Raw genomic sequence first — 18,410 nt, forward strand, 5'->3', positions numbered from 1 at the left:
CCAGTGTTTTCTTCCTGTGCGAGGGAGCTGACAAACAGAGCACCCAGATGTATGGTGTGGGTTAGGGGCTGAGCCATGCAGTGCAGGGGTTTCAGGCATCACAGGCTCCTCGTCTTGGCTCTGGGTGCAAGAGAAATGCAAGTCTGAACATGGGGCTGATCACAAGGGATGGCTCTAATTGCCAGCCAGGCCCAGGGCAGTGGGACCTGCCCCGTGGTTAGGATTTGTGCATGGCTGTGCAGGTGGAAATCCCTGCTCTGAGGTCCCTTGGGCGGGATTTGAGTTCCCAGTGGTGGTAAGTCTTAAATGTTTCTTTGTGTAAAAAGCTTCTTACAACTTGCCCATAGTGGGTCATGTGTCAGCAGAGGCCTTAAATTGTTCTCTGGGTTTTATCTTTGAAGATAAGAGTGAATTAGTGCCAATGCAACTTCTTTTTAACCACATTTTCTTCTTAACCCTTCTCATCCTCCTCCCCCACACATACTCGTGGCTTTCCCAAGCTGCCGGAGCTGCTCTGCTCAGCTCTCCTGGCCAAGTGGTGAGCTGCCTCCTGTTTTATAAGGAAAAAAGAAGTTTTCCTGGTAGCCTGCCGAGGCATTTCTCTGCCTTAGGGTGCCACTCCTACTTTTCTGCTGCAGTGGAGCTCTGGAAAGCAGAGACAGTGCTTGCTCATTGGCTTGAAGGGAGAGTGGGAGGATGCATGAGTTGGTGTTAGTTATTAACACACCTCATGTTGTGCAGCTGCCAGGTACCTAGGTGATGTGCAATGGGTGCAGGGTGGCATCTATGGCCAAGAAATCTGGATGACAGAATGGAAATGCATACTGCAGAATAGGGGAAAAGCTCCTCTGACATCCCACCCACCATCCTGGGCTGCAGTAGAGGGTCAGTCTGGGCCTCCTGCCAAACTGTGCCCTCTGCATCACTGCAGATCACGTCCTGCGCTGCAGACTTGTAGTGTGGAAGCCACTTGGTGGGTGCTGAAACTCCAGAGCCACATAGTCTGGTGCTTGGTGCCTCCACTCAGACCTTACATGATGAGAGCTCAAACTCAGATGCTCAAAGCTGAGGGATAACTCAGGGGATAACTAAAAATACGGGCTCTGCTGTAAAGTTATGTAAATAAATAGCCAGAAATCAGTGTCCAAAACATAAAGCCTTGGGGAAGTATTTCATCCCTCTGAACAGAGGTTTGGACACCAGCCTGGTAGAGCTGGGAGCTTCCATAGCTCTTGGCTGCTGGTGAAGTTCCTCCTAGTTGACCACTCATCTGTTCCTCTTGCAGTTACAAGCTGTTCCCCAGCTGTGTCCCATCCTTTGGCTTCCGCCACCTCTTGTCCTTAACGGATAAAGTCGATCGTTTCAATGAAGAAGTTCAGAAGCAGAAGGTTTCCCGCAACCGGGATGCTCCCGAGGGCGGTTTCGATGCCATTTTGCAGGCTGCTGTGTGCAAGGTGAGTCACCCTGATTTCTGAAGCTTTAAAGCAAAGCAAAAGAGAAGGAAGAGGTTTCTTCTGTTCTGCTTTTGGACCAGGATGAGGCTTCGGTTTGCCATTTCTTGGAAGTAACTTCAATGTTTTTTTTCTTGAAGAAGCCATGAAAAATGCTTTGAAAAGTAGAGGCTATTGTTTTCATGTGCTTTTATATATGAACAGACAAAGAAAAAAGTTAAGGTCAATATATCTTCTAGTTTAAAAGGGTAAGAATGAAGCTTTTGCAAATGCAGACTTAGGTCTGAGATTTGATGGCACACTTAGACTTGTAGGTGCTGATCCCTGAGCCCCTGGTATCCTTTTAAGATCATGTACACTTGTGTGCAGCACACTTGTGTGGCTTAATGCGTTTCTTAAGTGGGTGTCAAACACATCTTGCAGTGGTTGACCCAGGTTTAGGACTGGAACTGACACCTACTGCTTGTACCTGCTCCCTTTGGCATGTAGGACTAGATGATCTGATCTCCAGGCACTGATATCCTGCTCGCCCTCTCTGTCAGCAAAACTAGAGAGCAGTAGTGAGACATAATTAAAGACTGAGTGCATTAGCTTGGTGCCATGTTAGCCACATCCTTAGGGGTTCTGGAGATGTTTGCTTGAAGATCTTTCTGTAACAAGTACGTGGGTTGCTCTGTATCCCTTTGTGCATCAGGGATGGAAGTGTTTGCTTTTCTCTGACTTGTGGCTGAGCTTCTTGGCTTGCAGTTCCTTGATGGCTCCAGTTGCTTTTATCCCTCTTGACATACAGTCTGGGTTTTGTTTGCTCCAGCCTTATGTAGTCCTTTTGGTTGGGCATATTTTCTTCTGGGTCTGGATTTATGAGCAGGGAGATAGGCATCGTCTGTGGGAGTGATGGGATGCAGGCTTGTGGGAAACCAGATATTCCCTCTCCTGGGTTGGCTTCATCTATGCTCATACTCTGGACAGGACTGAACCTGCCCTGTTGGATCTCATGACACCCAACAGTCATCTGCCTCCTTCCAGACTGGCAGAGATATTGCTGTTGGCACAATTATAGTGCTCATCTGAGCATAAAGTGCTTCTCAGTTTTTGAGAGGTGGCTCTCATGGTTAGAGTGGAGACATCTCAGGATGGTGACTCAGTTGTGCCACCCACCATGTGGTTTTTTGCAGTCCCTTCCACCACATTATTGCTAAAATGGGACAACATTTCCCTAAGTTGTAGAAATACTGTGGTGTGTATCACAAAGGCTTTTTGGAGAGATTGCTAGAAGGCAGGAGACCTGCAAGATACTTCCTGCATGTTTGTGTCAGTCTTAAACTTTTGGTAAGGACCAGCAGATTTGACGCTGGTTCTTGTGTGCACAGCTTCATCCCTTCTAAATCCAGAAGATTCATTTAGATGCTGGTGCCATCTAAATTCAGGACTGAGCACCCTCTAGGAAGGGTGAGCAGAGGTGAGCACGTGTGCCTGTGCTCTTGGCATGATGTGGCAGGTCATAACAGAGGAATTTATGCAACTGTTGTGGTTCATTAATTATCAGAGCCTGGGGGCAGGAGAGAAAGTCCATGGGACTGGTGTGCAAGGCAGCAGAACTGGCTGTGCCTCAACTGGCTGTGCTGCCTTGGCCACCCCTTGCTGTGGGTGGAGCAGCTGCCTGCTGGTCACAGACATGAACAGCAAAGGCTCCATCCATCCAGAGTCAGAAGAGTCAGAGACAAAATTCTGTGCCAGCTTATTGACCTCATAAGCCCTGTATGTAGCCAAAATGGGGATAAGTGATTAATTTCCCTAGTGGTGATGGAGTGATGGCCCAGACTGGTTGGTGGCCACAGGTTCTGGTGGGTCTCAGCACGATCAAGATGGGTGAAGGTGGCAGATGTCTGGGGTGGCAGTGAGGTGCTGCTTCCTGATGAGGATGTTCTCTCTTGCAATGAATGGTGCTTTGCATCCAGTGCTAATTAATGAAGTATGGAACTAAACCCTGCACAGGCAGTAGTTTCTAGCAACTTGGGAACTATTTTTCCCCTGTGCATGAAAAGCAGCATACAGACCAACACCTTGGTCACTCCTGGGGTGGGTTTCCTCATTACTGCTGTGGCACCTCATTCCATCTCTCTGTCACGCTCCAGATTTTTCCAGCTTTCACCCTTTCCACCATATTCAAAACCCAAAATCTAGGGAGTTGTGACCTTAGAAAGTCCCCTGCCTTCAGGGCAGTGCAGTGTGTTGGCCATGGAGTGCTTAGTGCTCAGCAGCAGAGCTTGTGCATCAAGGGGGATGTCCTGGGAATGACAGTCATGTCATGGCAGAGCCTCACCATTTCCAAGCCAGGGTGTCCAAGAGTGGTCTTCTCAACCCCTTCAAGTGCTGAGAGGGCAGAAACAATACCTGCTCTGTTGACTATACATTTTTATACTTTGTGTCATGTCAAGAATTTCTTCTGCATGAGCTGTGTAAGAGCTCTGTAACTCTCAAGTAATTTTCTGGCCTGGTTTTCAGCCCAACGAGTGGGGAAAGTTTGTACAGCTAATACAGACTAACGAGCAAGCCCAGGGTTTGGCTCCTTTCTGAAAGATGAAGATAGGGTAAATGTTATTCTGAAGGCCATGAAAGAGCCAGAGACAATAAGCCTTTATCCTAATGCTGAAAAGGTTAGCCAGGAATATTAATCAACCTTCTGTAATGACATTTTCCATTTGCAGTATTTTGGTTTTCTGCCATTCTTTAAGTGTGGCTTGGTGGAATGCATAAGGTTCAGATCTTATATACTAAGATGCAGCAAGGAGATAATGCTGGACTAGAAAATACAGTGTCTTTTGAAATGGTTTTGATGGGTGCTTCCTAGACACTGGTACATGGAAGTGGCCAAGACATCTGGGAGACACCTAGGTGCCCTTCCGAGCTATGCAAAATGAAGGAGGTTTTGGCTTTTAATCTCAAAGGCAAAATTGTCTTGCACCTATATCAGTTTTCTTCTTCCAAAAAGGTCTATGCCTGAGAAACTGATGGGGGTTTAGGCATGTTGATGAATCCAGGGGGGTCCTCTGGCAGTTTGTGACTTGGCAATTAAATCCCTTTTATTCATCACCCAAAGCATAAATTTAGATTGTTATTTCAGGCTTGGAAATAGTGATGCAGGGTTTTGCAGCCTTTTCAGTAGGATTTGGAGGGCTGGGCTGGACTGAGGCAACTGTGCAGTTTTGCCAGTCAGTGTTGGCTGTAAGGAGAGAGAAGCTGGTTTTCAGGGTACAGAAGGCAATCACAGCTGGTAGTAGCAGCAGGGGTAGGATCCACAGCATGCCCAGCCCTGTGGAGATGCCTCTTCCCGCTTCACTCTGCTTTGGGTTAGGTCCCACCTGTTTTCAAAATCCTTTATATCCCCCAAGGATCAAAAACCAGATGAGGGGTCAGATGTCAGTGCAGGTTTTTTTCTTCAACAATCTTAGTCCAGTAAAAATAAATGAAAGTCTCTTTGGTTATTTGTTTAAAGCAGAGCAGAGCACTGCTCTGGGTTTTGTGGTAGAAACTGAGTGTTGAAGAGCTGTATTTTCCAGTGCCTGGAAGCTGCTGGCAGAGGAAGCATGAGATGTGATGTCTTCTCAGAGTGCCAGCCTCTCCAGGTGCTTTTTCCATAGGTCTCCAGATCTTTCAGTGTGGCACTGGCATCAGCACCAACCTGGCCACCCCACCTGAGACACCCCAGTCCGATGCTCCAAGGCATCAAATGCTCTCAGTGCCTGGATATGGTCACTGACAATGTGGGTGCTTGTTGCTTTTTGGAAGTGAATTCCTGAACTGAGTAACCAAAGTGGTTTTGATGTTGTTTATGTGGGAAAGTGTGCTGGAGGCACAGGGATGCTTAGCCCTTGATTTAAAGGTGGGCTTAGCAGGCAGGTGAGTAGCAACATAACCTCTGAAGAGGCTTCATAACTGCTGCTTGAAGGCAGCTCGTTTGTTTTGTGTGCAGTGCATTTCTAAGGAAATTAAACTCAGGTTAATCCTTTTAATCTCTTTGGAAGTTTCTTGGCCTCAACCATAAAAAAATAAATAAATAAAATTTTTTTTAAAATCAGTTTTGGATACCCAAAGAAAAGTGGTCTGGATGGGCTTCTGTCTGGTGGTTTAGTAGACAGGGAACTGCTTGTTGCATAGTTAGAGCCATAAGCACAGCTGGGTTGAGTTGTTAAGAAATTACAATTTGACATGAAGATTTTTCCTTTTGGTCTAGTGGGGTCATTTCAGTGGAATGACTCCTGCTTCCCAGAGTTAAAAAGTCTGTGTTGCATACTGAGCTGGACTATAATGTGCTGCTACATAGCAAAATATCTGTGTTGCCAAAGATTGATTTTCTTATGGCCTTGTATACATTGTGTCAGTCTTTAAAATGCCATTAACAGGGAAAAAAAACAAAAACAAAACAAAACTTTTGCAATAGGGAGAAAAAAAGAAATCTGCTCAGGAATAGTGTCCCTGAAGCAAGAGTTATATTTATCAGAAAGATCAGCAGGCTTTGGGCTGTGACTCATTTGCAGGCAAAAATTGCACTGGCTGATGTGGTTCCACATCCTCCTGCCTGCTCTGCCCTCTTGCTCTGCCCACGCCAGCACTTTCCACGGGCTGCAGCAGCTCACAGCATCTTACTGCACAACAAGACAGGGTTTGCATTTTGCTAAATAATCTGAGCAGTAACCTCCAGAGGAGTTGGGTGTATTCATCTGCACTACGTTCCCATCATGATGCTTTTCCCAGATTTTCCCTCATCCCTTCCCAAGGGATTTGTGCTGTTGCTCTGAGGTTGGGGCTGCAGGAGAGGGGATGCTGGATGGGGAGGGAAAGCAGGGGGCTGTGTCTCCACTGGCAGGGTGGCCAGACCCAAGGAGAAGCTCTGAGAGATGAGGCTTCCTGCCTCTGGTCTCTGCCACAGGAGGATCTCCCTGCCTGCAGGAGCTCAGCCTGCCTGGCTTGGCATCAGCTGGTGGTGGGAGCAAGGCCTGGGGAGTGACTGAGCTTCAGTGCTATGGTTTCTAAAATTTTCCTTTGGGCTTCTTGGTTTCCTTGCATTTCCATTGCAATAAACTGCTTCAGTGTCCTGCTGTAGGCACAGAGCTTCTTTCAATGCAAAGCCAGGAAATCTTCCATGGGAGGGAAATATTTATCATCTAATTCTTAACCTTCACTTGAAAAAAAATTGTCCCTGCATCTCTCTGCATGCAAGGATGGTGATAATGTCTGGTCCTTGCACAGAGAGACTACGGAGGGTTCAGAGGACATTTCTTGTGCTGTACTCGATATCTTGGTGTTTTCACAGGGACCACTAGAGCATGGTTTGGAATCAGCATGTTCTTAAATACACAGAAACTGCTCATGGCAGAGTTGTGGAGGGAAGTTGTATATGGATTGGTGCAGGAAAATCATGGCCACAGGTCCTCCTGCCATGCTCTGCTCCAGGTGGATGTGTCCCTGCTCATCCCGGTGGTGCAGGAGAGATTGAGATTTTTGGGGCAAGTGTGGTGTTGCACTGCAAAATGGCAGGAGGCTTGGGGGCACCATGGCTTCCAGAAGATGCATGCAGAAGTGGACCAGGGGGAAGTGCCTGTGCATGCATGTGGATGCTCCAAAACCAGTCCCCTCGGGCAGGGACCTTACTTTGTGCAGCAGAGCTCAGGCACAGCCTTTATGAGGGGGCAGTAATGAAAATGCTGAGCAGGGATATTGCAGCTCTTGCCGTTGCCTTGGCCACTCCGCAGAGCTGAGGAAACAAGGTCAGATTAAATGTGTGTGGAGGAAATTGGCAGGTCTCCTTAGGCTGTAAAAGCAGCTGAAATTCTTATTCTTGGATCTGGGTAGCGAAGGTCTGGTGGACAGTCCACATACCTCCTCATGCCTTTTCAATTAAGAGTGTTGGAAGGTGATGCTGGGAATTGGTAGATGGGCCCCAGACATTTTGTGTTCTTGCCAGGGATGGATGGATGGACAGGAGCACGATTCACTTCTAATTAGTGCTGATGGGCCTGCTGCTGGATGGGCACGTGTCTGGGTGGGCACCCATTTGCAGGGTGAGGGGTGAAGTATGGGCTTGGCAGGGGCACACTGGCTGTCTCACAGGGTTTGTTTTCCCCTAGGAGAAGATTGGCTGGCGTAAGGAGGCATCTCACCTGCTGGTCTTCACAACAGATGATGTGCCCCACATAGCCCTGGATGGGAAGCTGGGGGGGCTGGTGCAGCCCCACGATGGCCAGTGCCACCTGAACGAAGCCAGCGAGTACAGCGCCTCCAACCAGCTGGTGAGGAGGGGTACAGGGGGCTTTGGACACCTTGGGGTGTTGGTGAACCTTTCTGGAGATCAGCCACCTCTGACTCCAGCAGCTTATGGCAAACACAGGCCCTGACCAGTATGGTTTCACTCAATTCTGTAGTTTTCATTTAACATTTGCTGTTCTCCTTGGGCATCACTCCAGAGTGCTTCTGTGATGCTCAAAAATGGGGTAGGAGCTTAGAGAGTTCCCAAGGGATGGAAAAGTAATTTGGTGTCTTGAAATGCATCAGATTTTCCTGCTAAGTGTAGGGGGAAGATAAAACATGTCATCCCTTTTTTAAAATGTCCAGTAGAACATCAGCTTTTCCCTTGGGAGGCTGAGCCTACACTAGCAAACACAACAGGGTGCTCCTCTTATTCACAGCCTTCAAGCACAATGCTAACCTAGGTCTTAGTAATAATTAGACAAACTGACCTTTTTAAAAAATTTAAACTCAGTGGAGGAAACTTCTGGGGTGAGTGAGCACTTGCCTCATTGTCACATCCTCCAGTGGAAAGGTGTCCTGTTCAACAGATCTCAAGCACTAATTACATTTTGTTTTCTTCCTGCACGGATGTCACCTGTAAACAGGAGGTGTTTCTGGATGGAAGATAAGCTCCTGGGAGAAAAACCCTCTTTCCACCCAGCTGTGCAATCCTTGCAAGCATATGTGTTCTGCAGTACAGCCACTGTTCTAACCTGGAGTTACTCTGTGGAGCTGGGGTGGGGGTCCTACTTTGGTGTTTCTGTGTTTGGTCTTGAAGGCTCTCAATCAGTCCTATTATCTGCAAGTGAAGGAGGTGGCTTTTTTTTTTTTTTCTGAAGACAGCCCTTCAAAAGCAGCTAAGGGGTTTCAAACTCAAGCTGGTCTCTTGAAAGTGAACTCCAGTTCATTATTTTGTAGCTTGTGGGTAGCTGGGGGAAGAATTAAAGAGTTTATCATCATTTCCTTATGGTTCCAGCATGCAAAAAGAGCAAGCAAGGGATGCTTCTGCTCTGGGAGAAAAATCACACATTTCCACTTACTGTAGTTCCAGATCTTCCTGCCTTGCAGCCTGGAGATAGCAGCCAGCTTGTTACAGTTGTGTCTCCTGGTGGGAAAGCAGAAAGAGGACAGAATGAAATGCAGCATTTCAGGTGCTGCTGTAGCTAATGGCCTTGTCAGTCATCTATTCTAGTAAAGGGTGTAGCAGAAATATTTAAGAGATGACAGAATTTCTACTATATGAGCTGTGATTGTACTGATACACGAGGGACTTCATCCTGCAGTTAAACATGCCATATTTCTGGAACGAATTTTGCTGTTGGGAAAAGAAAAGCCATGAAATTCGTCTTCATTTCTGTGTTACCCACCAGTCTTCCTGCCCTTTTCGTGTCCCTAGGATTATCCTTCCCTGGCCCTTCTTGGGGAGAAACTCGCTGAAAACAACATCCACCTGATTTTTGCTGTTACAAAAAATCATTACATCCTCTACAAGGTAAGTTCTGCCAAGATGGGGGGGAGAGTTAAACGCCTCATGGAAGCATCTTCCTGCTGACACCGTGGAGCAGAGGCAGCTGCAAACACACGTGTGCAACCATCAACATGCATGTGTGCAGCCGTCAACATGCATGTGTGCAGCCACAACTTGCATGCACATGAGCATGCACAGGGCAGGCAGATGCAGGCAGATGCAGGCAGATGAGACTCAGGCTGCCATCCCTCCCTCCTTAGTCCTTTCAGCAAAGAGCACTAAAGCTTCTTCGAGCAAACATATATATGTGTTAGTGAGCATGTGAAGCCCTAAAATAGGCTCCAGCTTAATCTTGGTGTAGGGATGGCTGCCAGCAGTGCAGCGTGCTCGACAGCAGAAACCTGCTCAACCCATTCTGCAGTGACTCAATCCCATGACCTAATCGCACGCAGCATTTCTGCCCAGCTGTGTTTTTCCATCACAGAGCCCAGAGCACCACATACAATTTGAACTCCCTCGGAAGGAAAAGGCAACCTGAGCCACCAGGACTGGCCCGTGCCTGGAGCTGCCCCACAGGGGGTTTTCGCTCCTCGGTGTGTGTTTCAAGGGAGTGTTTCAAGGCGGGTCACGTTTGGAAACCTCTGCTTGAGTTCTCCAGGCCCCAGCAAAAACAACAAGCAGCTGCGTTGCTACAATTGAGATGCTGCTGCTCGCCCATGGAGATCTGATCTCATTCTCCACCCCCTCTCCCGGGATGCTGGCGGGGTCGGCAGGCAACAGGGGCAGCGCGGTTCCCTCCCTGCTGTGTCTGCTCTCCCGAGTGCACAGCTGCTGGGGCTTGTCCTCTCCAGCAGATAACTGGACCTGTTAGTCCCTGTCCCATGGCCAGAAGATTTGTTTAGTGATTGCCACGTTAGCAATACTTTGCCTCCAAATTTGCTCCCCATTAATGAGGGCCAGGGTGGTCCGTGTCCACCAGCAGACTACGGGGCAGGGTGTGTGGCCTCTGTCCCTGTGTCCTTGGCATGGGGACAAACCCTTCTCAGCCTCTTCTTTCCTCTCTTCCCTCTCTGCATCTCAGCATTTCCTTTTTTTTTTTTTTTTTTTTTTTTTTTTTTTTTTTTTTTTTTTTTCTTTTAAGAATTTTACTGCCTTGATTCCTGGGACAACAGTGGAGATTTTGCACAAAGACTCCAAGAACATCATCGAGCTGATCGTCAAGGCCTACAATGTAAGTGCGTTTTAATACTGCAGCTGCTGCTGTTTGCAGTTCCAAGAGCTCAGCCGGACACCTCTCACCAGTTTGCTCCAGCCAGCTCTCTCTGCAGTCCTCTGTGTATCCCTAAGGCTGGAACATCCCCCTCCAGGGAGGGAAATGAGGAGAGGGAGCATGGCAATGTCCAAGGAAACCTGTGGTGAAGCCTCCACATCTCTCATGTGCAGAATTACCCTTCAAATATAGCCCTCACCAGTTTCCTCACAGAGCACCCCACCAGCAGATAAAATAGATTAAATCTTTGGCATTTGATGGTCAGAGGCCTCCCAAGGATGTGATCAGGCTCTGGCTAAGGTTACATCCTCTTGCTTGTCTCCATCCAGTGTGAGTTTGTCCGAGGCCATCCATGAGCATCACCGTGTTTCTTGGATCCCAAAGGAGCCCTTTCCATACAGTGTTGCTGGTGCAGCCTGCCCTGCTGTGCTAAGGGGACATTAAAGGACCTGCAGTTCTACCTGATGTTGTTCATCTCCATGGAGATCTGGGGAGCAGATCCATTAGAAGCAGTTAAATTGCATGTTTGTTAGGACACTTTGTTGTTAACAATTCTGTTGGCTTCTCTCTGGATTCTTATGGATCAACTCTTCACACTCCTGGAATGATAATGCTGTGTAGATGCTGGGCATGGAGATCTGACCCCATGATGGGTCAGCCTTCAGATGGGTTTCTTCTTGGGGCCTGTGAATACGACTTTCAATGACTACAAGCCCTTCTACTTGGCACTATGCTCATTAGTGCAAGGGAGTGAGAAAGAACTTTTTTGGAGGAGTTTACCCATCCAGATATAATATAGGGTTGTGCTGTGCTTTGCATGACTTGTGAAGTTCATCTTTCCTTCCTCCACAGCTCCATGCTGCTAGAGCAGCATTTGGTTATGCCCTTGGGAAGAGTGCTTCCCAAAGTTTCCCTTTCTGAGGAAAGGAAATGAGCAGCTAATTGCTGCTAATGAGCCCCTGGAGACAGTGCAAAACAAAAGCCCAGTTGTCCCAGTTTGTTCCCTTGAGGAAGGAGGATCTTGTGGCTAAGATGCTTGGCTGAGGAGAAAGAAATGAATGCCACTGTTCATGTGGTCTCAGTGCCATCACATAAAACCTTCCCTTTGCCCCATTTGCCCACCTGTACCGTGCATCTGTGCCTCCCTCCCAGCCTTTGCAGATAGAAACAAGCAGGTCCTGCCTCTAGGTCTCTCCAGCATTCTCTGCTCATCCCTGAAGGTGCAGCAGGCTTGGGGACAACCAAAGAACACAGCAACAAAACTCACAGTAGCCCTCAGTGGTGACTGTGGTGCTGAGAACATATTGCTGTGTAACACTGCAAAGTGGCTGATAATAACAGCAAACCTGCCCAAACCAGGACAACAATGAAGCTGGTAGCATTGCTATATAGCAGGAAATCTTGGCATCTGTGTAAGAACATAGGAAGGACACACACAAGGTCATAGTGAGGTCTGGCCTTGTGTCCTGTTCTTGGCCTTGTGTCTTGTCCTCCACCATGCCCCACATGAGATGCTCTGGGCAGGAGGATGGGAGACCTTATCTATCAGTGTGACAGCTGATTTCTGTGGGTTAATTTTGGGCAGAGCAATATGCTCAGCTTTACTGTCATGTGCTGGTGTTCATCCTGCAGGTGATGGATGCTTTGTATTGTCCAAATTGCCATTCCATGAATGGCTCCTCGTTTATAGCAGAGAGATGGGAAATGATTCTTGGGTTTTTTGTTTTGGTTTTTTTTAATCTGACCACTTCAATGAAGGATGGGGGCAAAAGGGAGAAGGATGGAGCTGCAAGCTGGATGTGGAAAATAAATATATTTGTACAGAAAGCCCCAGTTTGAAAACCTTTGTCTTTTTTGGATACCACTCATAAGAAAAAATCAGCTCCAGCCATTGGAAGAATGAAACAAAACAACCTCTTTCCAAATTAATACTTATAAACTTCATTTTGTTTTGACTTAAAAAGTCTGTGTGCAGCAGGGTGGATAGATGAGAAACAGAAGAAAGGGGGTAGGAGCATACCAAAACCTTGCTGATGGAAAATGTTTTTCACTTCGAAGAGTTTCATTTCTTTTTTCCCATGGTGATGTTTCCAGCTGACATATCTGAAAGCAAACTTTTTATCCAGTGGAGGAAAACCACATTTTTCTGAGAGGTGGTTGAAATCAGGGACAGAGTTTGTGCAGTTTTACACCTTCTCTGTGCATTATGACCAACATCTCAGGATGGCTGCCAGTGGTGAATCAGGCTTTGCACTTTGCTAAGGGGCCGGTTTGTGGGGAGGAGGAGGTGCAGATGTGCAAACAAGGCTCTGACTTTCTGCTCAGGTATGCTCCATGTGTGCTGGAGAATTATTTCCTTCCTTCTTTTTCTTGTGCATCCATATCTTTTCAATCCTGGCTACTGTGATCATCACAGCTGTCCTAGAGGGCACCTTTAGGGGCTCGAGGCAGCTCTCCTGCATTCATCAGAAGTCTCCTGAGCTGGGTAAGCCAAATTCAAATGTCAAAATATGTGCATGGTTGATTTTTTTTTTTCATATGGGTGCACAGACATCCTAGCCAACCTCTGGGAAGATCAGGAGGAAAGACTTAAAGCAGAAGAAACCCACCCATTTTGGGGAACTTGATGGTTTGCTTTCCCATTGTGTTTCTAGAGTATTCGGTCCAAGGTGGAGCTCACAGTCTGGGACAGCCCTGAGGACATTGGCTTGACATTCACTGCCACGTGCCAGGATGGGGTGTCTTATCCTGGGCTCAGGAAGTGTGGGGATCTCAAAATAGGAGATACGGTGAGTCAGTACATTTCCTGGAGTCCATTACCTGGAGAAGCCATTTCATCTCCTGTACAGTTGCTTACCTCACTCCATGAGTGGGTTTCAAATGATAAAATACAGCATTTCTCATCTTCCTCTGCTCTCCTGGTGCCATACCACTTCAGTGTAGAAGCTCATGGAGAGTGGCTCTGCTTGGAATGGCTCTGTTAGAAGTGGCTGGAAGAAGTATGCTAGAACCCTTCACTGAAAGAATTGCCAGGCACTGGACCAGGCAGCCCAGGGCAGTGGTGGAGTCACTGTCCCTGGAGGTGCTTAAAAGCTGTGCAGATATGGTGCTGAGAGACATGGTTCAGTGGTGGACTTGGCAGTGCTGGGTTAATGATTGGACTCAATGATCTGGGAAGTCTTTTCCAACCAAAACATTTCTACAGTTCTAATAAAAACCTGTCTTTCCTGCTTTGAAGAAGTCATGGGTAACTGTGGAGGTACTGCAAAAAAAGACAGTGTGCTCAGAAAGGCAGCAACTCTTCCTTTGTGTGTTCAGTTCTGAGGTTAACTGGATGGCAGCACCACTGAAAAGTGCTTTTTGACCCTCAGTGTTAAAAGCATACATAGCACAATCCTCCCTGTGCTTTTTTAATGTAAAAAACAAAAAACAAAAAAACCCTCAAATAAACAGAGAGGAGCTAAGCTTTGCATGTTAAAATTTAATGTTGGTACAGATAAATGAGTCAGTAGGCTGCAGGGCTGGGGCAGGAGGGCTCAGACCAGCAGGCAGGAGGTGGGTGTGGGTTCCTTAGCAGCCTGATTGCCTTATTTGAGAAGAGAGGCTCCGCAAACATACCAGAGCTCTAAGAGTGGAGGCATATAAAAATAGTTTGAAAGAGTCAACAGTAGCTGGATTTTTTTCCTCTGCCAAATAAGGATCATGAAAAGTGTTAAAAAGGGAGGTGGCCTCTGCTTTTTGAGTTGGCTTTACTGGATCTCAGATGGGTGAGTAAAAACAGTCTCTGGAGCATTGCCACACTTGGCATGTGCCCTCCTTGTTCCCCCAGCACAGCCCGAGTCCCCAAGGTAGCAGAGTTAATCTGGTGGTTGATCCTGGGCTCCTGGCTTTGGCAGGAGCAGGGGAGTTTCTCCAGATGCTCCAGGGTCAAGGTGCCTGCACAGGCAGACATGCCACATGCCACAGGATCACAGGGGTCCCATTCCTCTGTCCCCTCTTGTTCAGCTCTCAGCCCCATTGCTTCCACATGACTCAAGGTTTGACTTCTGCTAAGAAAGTTTCCCCAAAGAGGATAATACTGGCACTGGATTCTAATCTGCTGGGGCTTAGTCTTGGAGATGTGGGTGTCAGCAGATGAAAGGGAGCAGGATTACTCTGATCCCCTTAGCTTGCTTTCTGATCTCCTCTGTAATTTGAGCTTGTTTCCTAATTGTTTCAGGCCTTGGAAATGGGAGGGGAGTCAATGGAGGCTTCACTGGTGCAGCTCTCACAGCAGAAGGTGGCTGCTGTGTCACTGCACATCACCCCTTGGCACACAGGAGGCCAAGGCTCGAGGTGACCCCAAAAGTCTCCAGAGGAAAATCATTCCCAGCCAACGTCTAGGAGAGCGGTTCATTTCCTCAGAATGAGGTTAATCCTCTTTGCTAACCAGCAGGTCCACGCAGCTCTATCCAATGTGAGACCCCAGCAAAACAGCAGGATTAAATCAGGGGCCAAGCAAGTGGCTGTGGCTCTTGCTTTTCCCAGTGAGAAAATCCCTGACACTAGTTTGCAGCAAGAGAAAATGTGGAGGGAGGGGATTTGTAAGAATATAGTAATGTATAACCCTTCTGAAGCTGGTCCTAACAGGCCTGTTAGCAATGTGCTGAAAGCTTGGGACTGTGTGGCTGATGCACATCTCTGTGTGTAGGTTGGGATTGCCATAAAACCTCCAGAACTCATCAACTTGTAGGCACCTCAGGCCCTTGTGATGCATTGGTTAGATCCTTGTTAAAGTGCTTGGTTTCAACAGGAGGAAAAATGGGCATTTTGCTAGTTTTGCTGTGTTTATTTCATGGGGATAGTCAAGTTCCTGCTTCACAGAAACCAACAGTGCCTTATGTGGAAAATATTTGCTGATGGCTGACAGTAAAAAATGATAAAACATGAAGGATGCCGAATCCCTCATGAACTGGGCAGATGTCAATGCATCAAGCTACGGATGCCCCCGTTAGTTCTATAATTGTTTTAGGGGATTTTTGCATAACCAGGAGCAGAGCTTGGTGTTCCAAGCATGGCTCCACTCCAGGGATTCCCCCCATGGCTTTTCCTCAGGACATTTTCCACTCCCTCCTTCCCCGGCCACCTTGGTGGCCATTTTGGGGCCGTGTGTGTTAACTTACATCTTGACCTTCCCCTCCCCAGGTTTCCTTTGAGGTGTCCGTGGAAGCACGGAGCTGCCCCGCCAAGGACACCTCCCACACCTTCACCATCAAGCCTGCGGGTTTTCGGGACACGCTGGAGGTGACAGTCACCTACAACTGCCTCTGTGACTGCACCAGCCACGCCGCACCCGCCAGCGGCAAATGCAGTGGCAACGGGACCTACAGCTGTGGGCTGTGCCAGTGCCAGGCCGGCTACCTGGGGGCCAGGTGTGAGTGTGAGGAGGGGGCCAGTGGGGACACGCACCAGGCCATGTGCCGGGAGGCAGAGGGGAAGCCCCTGTGCAGCGGGAGAGGGGAGTGCAGCTGCAACCAGTGCCTCTGCTACGAGAGCGAGTTCGGGAACATCTACGGACCCTTCTGCGAGTGTGATGACTTCTCCTGCGCCAGGTACAAGGGAGTCCTCTGCTCAGGTAGGAGCCTTTCCACCTTTGGATTGGGGAGGCCTTGAGGTGCTGGAGCATGTCTGGGTCTGGGGCACGTGCCTTAGGAGGAGGGGCTGAGGGAACTGAAGTTGTTTAGTATGAGGAAAAGGAGGTGGAGGGGAGGCTTTGTCACTCTCCGCAACTACCTGGAAGGATGCTGTAGTGAGGTGGGGGTTGGTCACTTCTCCAAAGTAACAAACCTGAGGAAAAGAGGAAATGGCCTCAAATTGTGCAAGGGAAGGTTTAGATTGGATATTAGGAAAATTTTCTTTACTGAAAGGGTTGTCAGGCACTGGACTGGGCTATGGAGGGCAGTGGTTGAGTCACCAACCCTGGAGGTACTTAAAAGCCATGTGCTGAGGGATATGTTTAGTAGTGGACTTGGCAAAGCCCTGTTATTGGTTGGAGTTGGTGATCTTAAAAGGTCTTTTCCACCCACAATGACTCCATGATTCTATGCTATGATTCTATGATCATCCTGAAATGGGAAAAGCTTCTGTGCTGTTGTGTGCAGGGAGTGAGAGGGGCTCTGCCTGCCCCACTGCCTAAATCTGCCCTGTTTCTAGAGGCAACTGAACTACCTTTCTTTTCCTTATGGGAAAAATGAGGAAGAGGCTGAAAGGCAGGCAAAAAATGCATTATTGCCACCAGAACTCTTTCCAGCATTAAAGCTCTCTCCTGGCAGGCTCAGGTCCCACAAAGATAAGCAGACTCTTGGCTTTGGTGTTATTTTGATGTAACCATGCACGTATCTTGCATACTGAAGTGGGTTCCTAGGAAAGAGTAAAACAGTACAGGCTTGGATCCTCTAAAGTTTTTTGATGTCTTCTTGGATTTCTTCTACATGTGCCATCCTTCCATGAATAGGCAGAAAGAACCTTTTTAAAGAGCTGAAGCATTTGAAACAATCCTCTGATGAAGAGCAGGTGAAAGGAAAGGTGGTGTTTCAGTCTGTTACTTATTAAAGAAAATCTGTATTGAAGATTCCTAAAGGTATTTTATGTATACATTTTTCTGTCCACTGGGAAAACAAATCATTCAGTGGAAAAGATGTAGCTGGTCAGCTTTGCTTAAGCAAAGGTAGAGGAATTATTTAGCTGTGTTTGCTAAAATGGCTTTAATTCCTTGTCAGTCTGAGGTCACATAATTTGCCTTGCATGTAATTGCCTGGATTAGCCCTTTGACATAATTCCCTCAGTTGGAGCTGGGCAAAAGGTTATTCTTTAAAACTTCTCTGCTTTCTAGCAAGTAAAATGCTTCCTCAACTGAAAATCTGGGACAAAATTTCCAAAACAAGCATAGAAAAATTGCTATTTTTTCATGTTTTCTCTAGGGGGGTGGCAGGCTTTTTCCTTTCTGTTTATCTTGCCCTGCATTTTTCTGAGATGGGCAATGAGTGATAGGGCACCTTTTGGTTGCAAGTTTCTGGTTGTTTGAGACAGAGCTATTGCTGGGCAGGTAGAGGACATTCATGCTCATTTTCTTGTAGCCTGAACAGTGATGCTTTAGTACTTCTGGAGACGGGGCAGGTGATGACCAATTTTTGGTATTACCCTGAGACTCCCCATTGCAGAGGAGTAAGAAAGGCAGGGTTACCTTCTGCAGCCTCTGACTCAGCCCATGGGGGCTGGAGCTCTCCCTGCTGATGCAGGAGCAGAAAAAGTGATGACCAAGCAGGAAAAATATATTTGAAAGTAGACGGGGAGGAAAAAATACCTAAACTTAGCTCTGAAAGTAATAAAGAGCAATACTACCTGGTGATGCTCCGTATGGCCACTCTGCTTTGGTAGTATCATTCTTCCCAAAAGGTGTATATTTGATAGAAAGGAGGAGAGTGATGCTTAAAAGAGGCTGGAAATTTTACTGGTCTAGGGGCTGGTATGGCAAGAGAAGGACACCCCTTTGCCTGAATTTCCATTTCATCAGGAGAGCCAGAGCTCTGCTGCTGCAGCAGGTAAGCAAACTATGTGTTTTCTGCTGCATATACTTCCTTCTGTGCCTGTAAAGGGTTTCTGGTGCTGGGAAGAGCAGCATAATTGGTTTAGGATTTACCAGAGTTTTCTTAAATGATTTGAAAGTCCTTTTTATAGCTATGAAAACAAAGAAATAGAAAAAAAAAAGAAAGAAAGACGCCAAAGAAAAACAAAGAAAACAAATGATAGGTTGAGGCCACGTGGCCTCTTTGCTCAAGGGATTGCATGGAACCTGGCACAGCTTCATGAGGTGGGTGGTTTTCCCTATGTGTTCTGGTATTTCTTTTGCTATTGGATTGTTGACTTTTTTTTTCTTTTTTTTTCTTTTTTTTTT

At 47.3% G+C, this 18,410-nt stretch overlaps 1 protein-coding gene across 1 annotated transcript in view; it reads left to right on the plus strand.

Moving 5' to 3' along the window:
* Nucleotides 1-18,410, plus strand: part of ITGB5 (integrin subunit beta 5) — a 58,900-nt gene that overhangs the window by 19,803 nt on the left and 20,687 nt on the right. The window contains exons 5-10 of the mRNA XM_030454077.1: nt 1,286-1,454; nt 7,580-7,741; nt 9,136-9,231; nt 10,349-10,438; nt 13,132-13,266; nt 15,662-16,091. Of these exons, the coding sequence (XP_030309937.1) occupies nt 1,286-1,454; nt 7,580-7,741; nt 9,136-9,231; nt 10,349-10,438; nt 13,132-13,266; nt 15,662-16,091 (1,082 nt within the window). The remainder of the gene's footprint in view (nt 1-1,285; nt 1,455-7,579; nt 7,742-9,135; nt 9,232-10,348; nt 10,439-13,131; nt 13,267-15,661; nt 16,092-18,410) is intronic.

This window comes from Calypte anna, chromosome 7 (genome assembly GCF_003957555.1).
Source record: "Calypte anna isolate BGI_N300 chromosome 7, bCalAnn1_v1.p, whole genome shotgun sequence".
Classification (NCBI taxonomy): domain Eukaryota; kingdom Metazoa; phylum Chordata; class Aves; order Apodiformes; family Trochilidae; genus Calypte; species Calypte anna.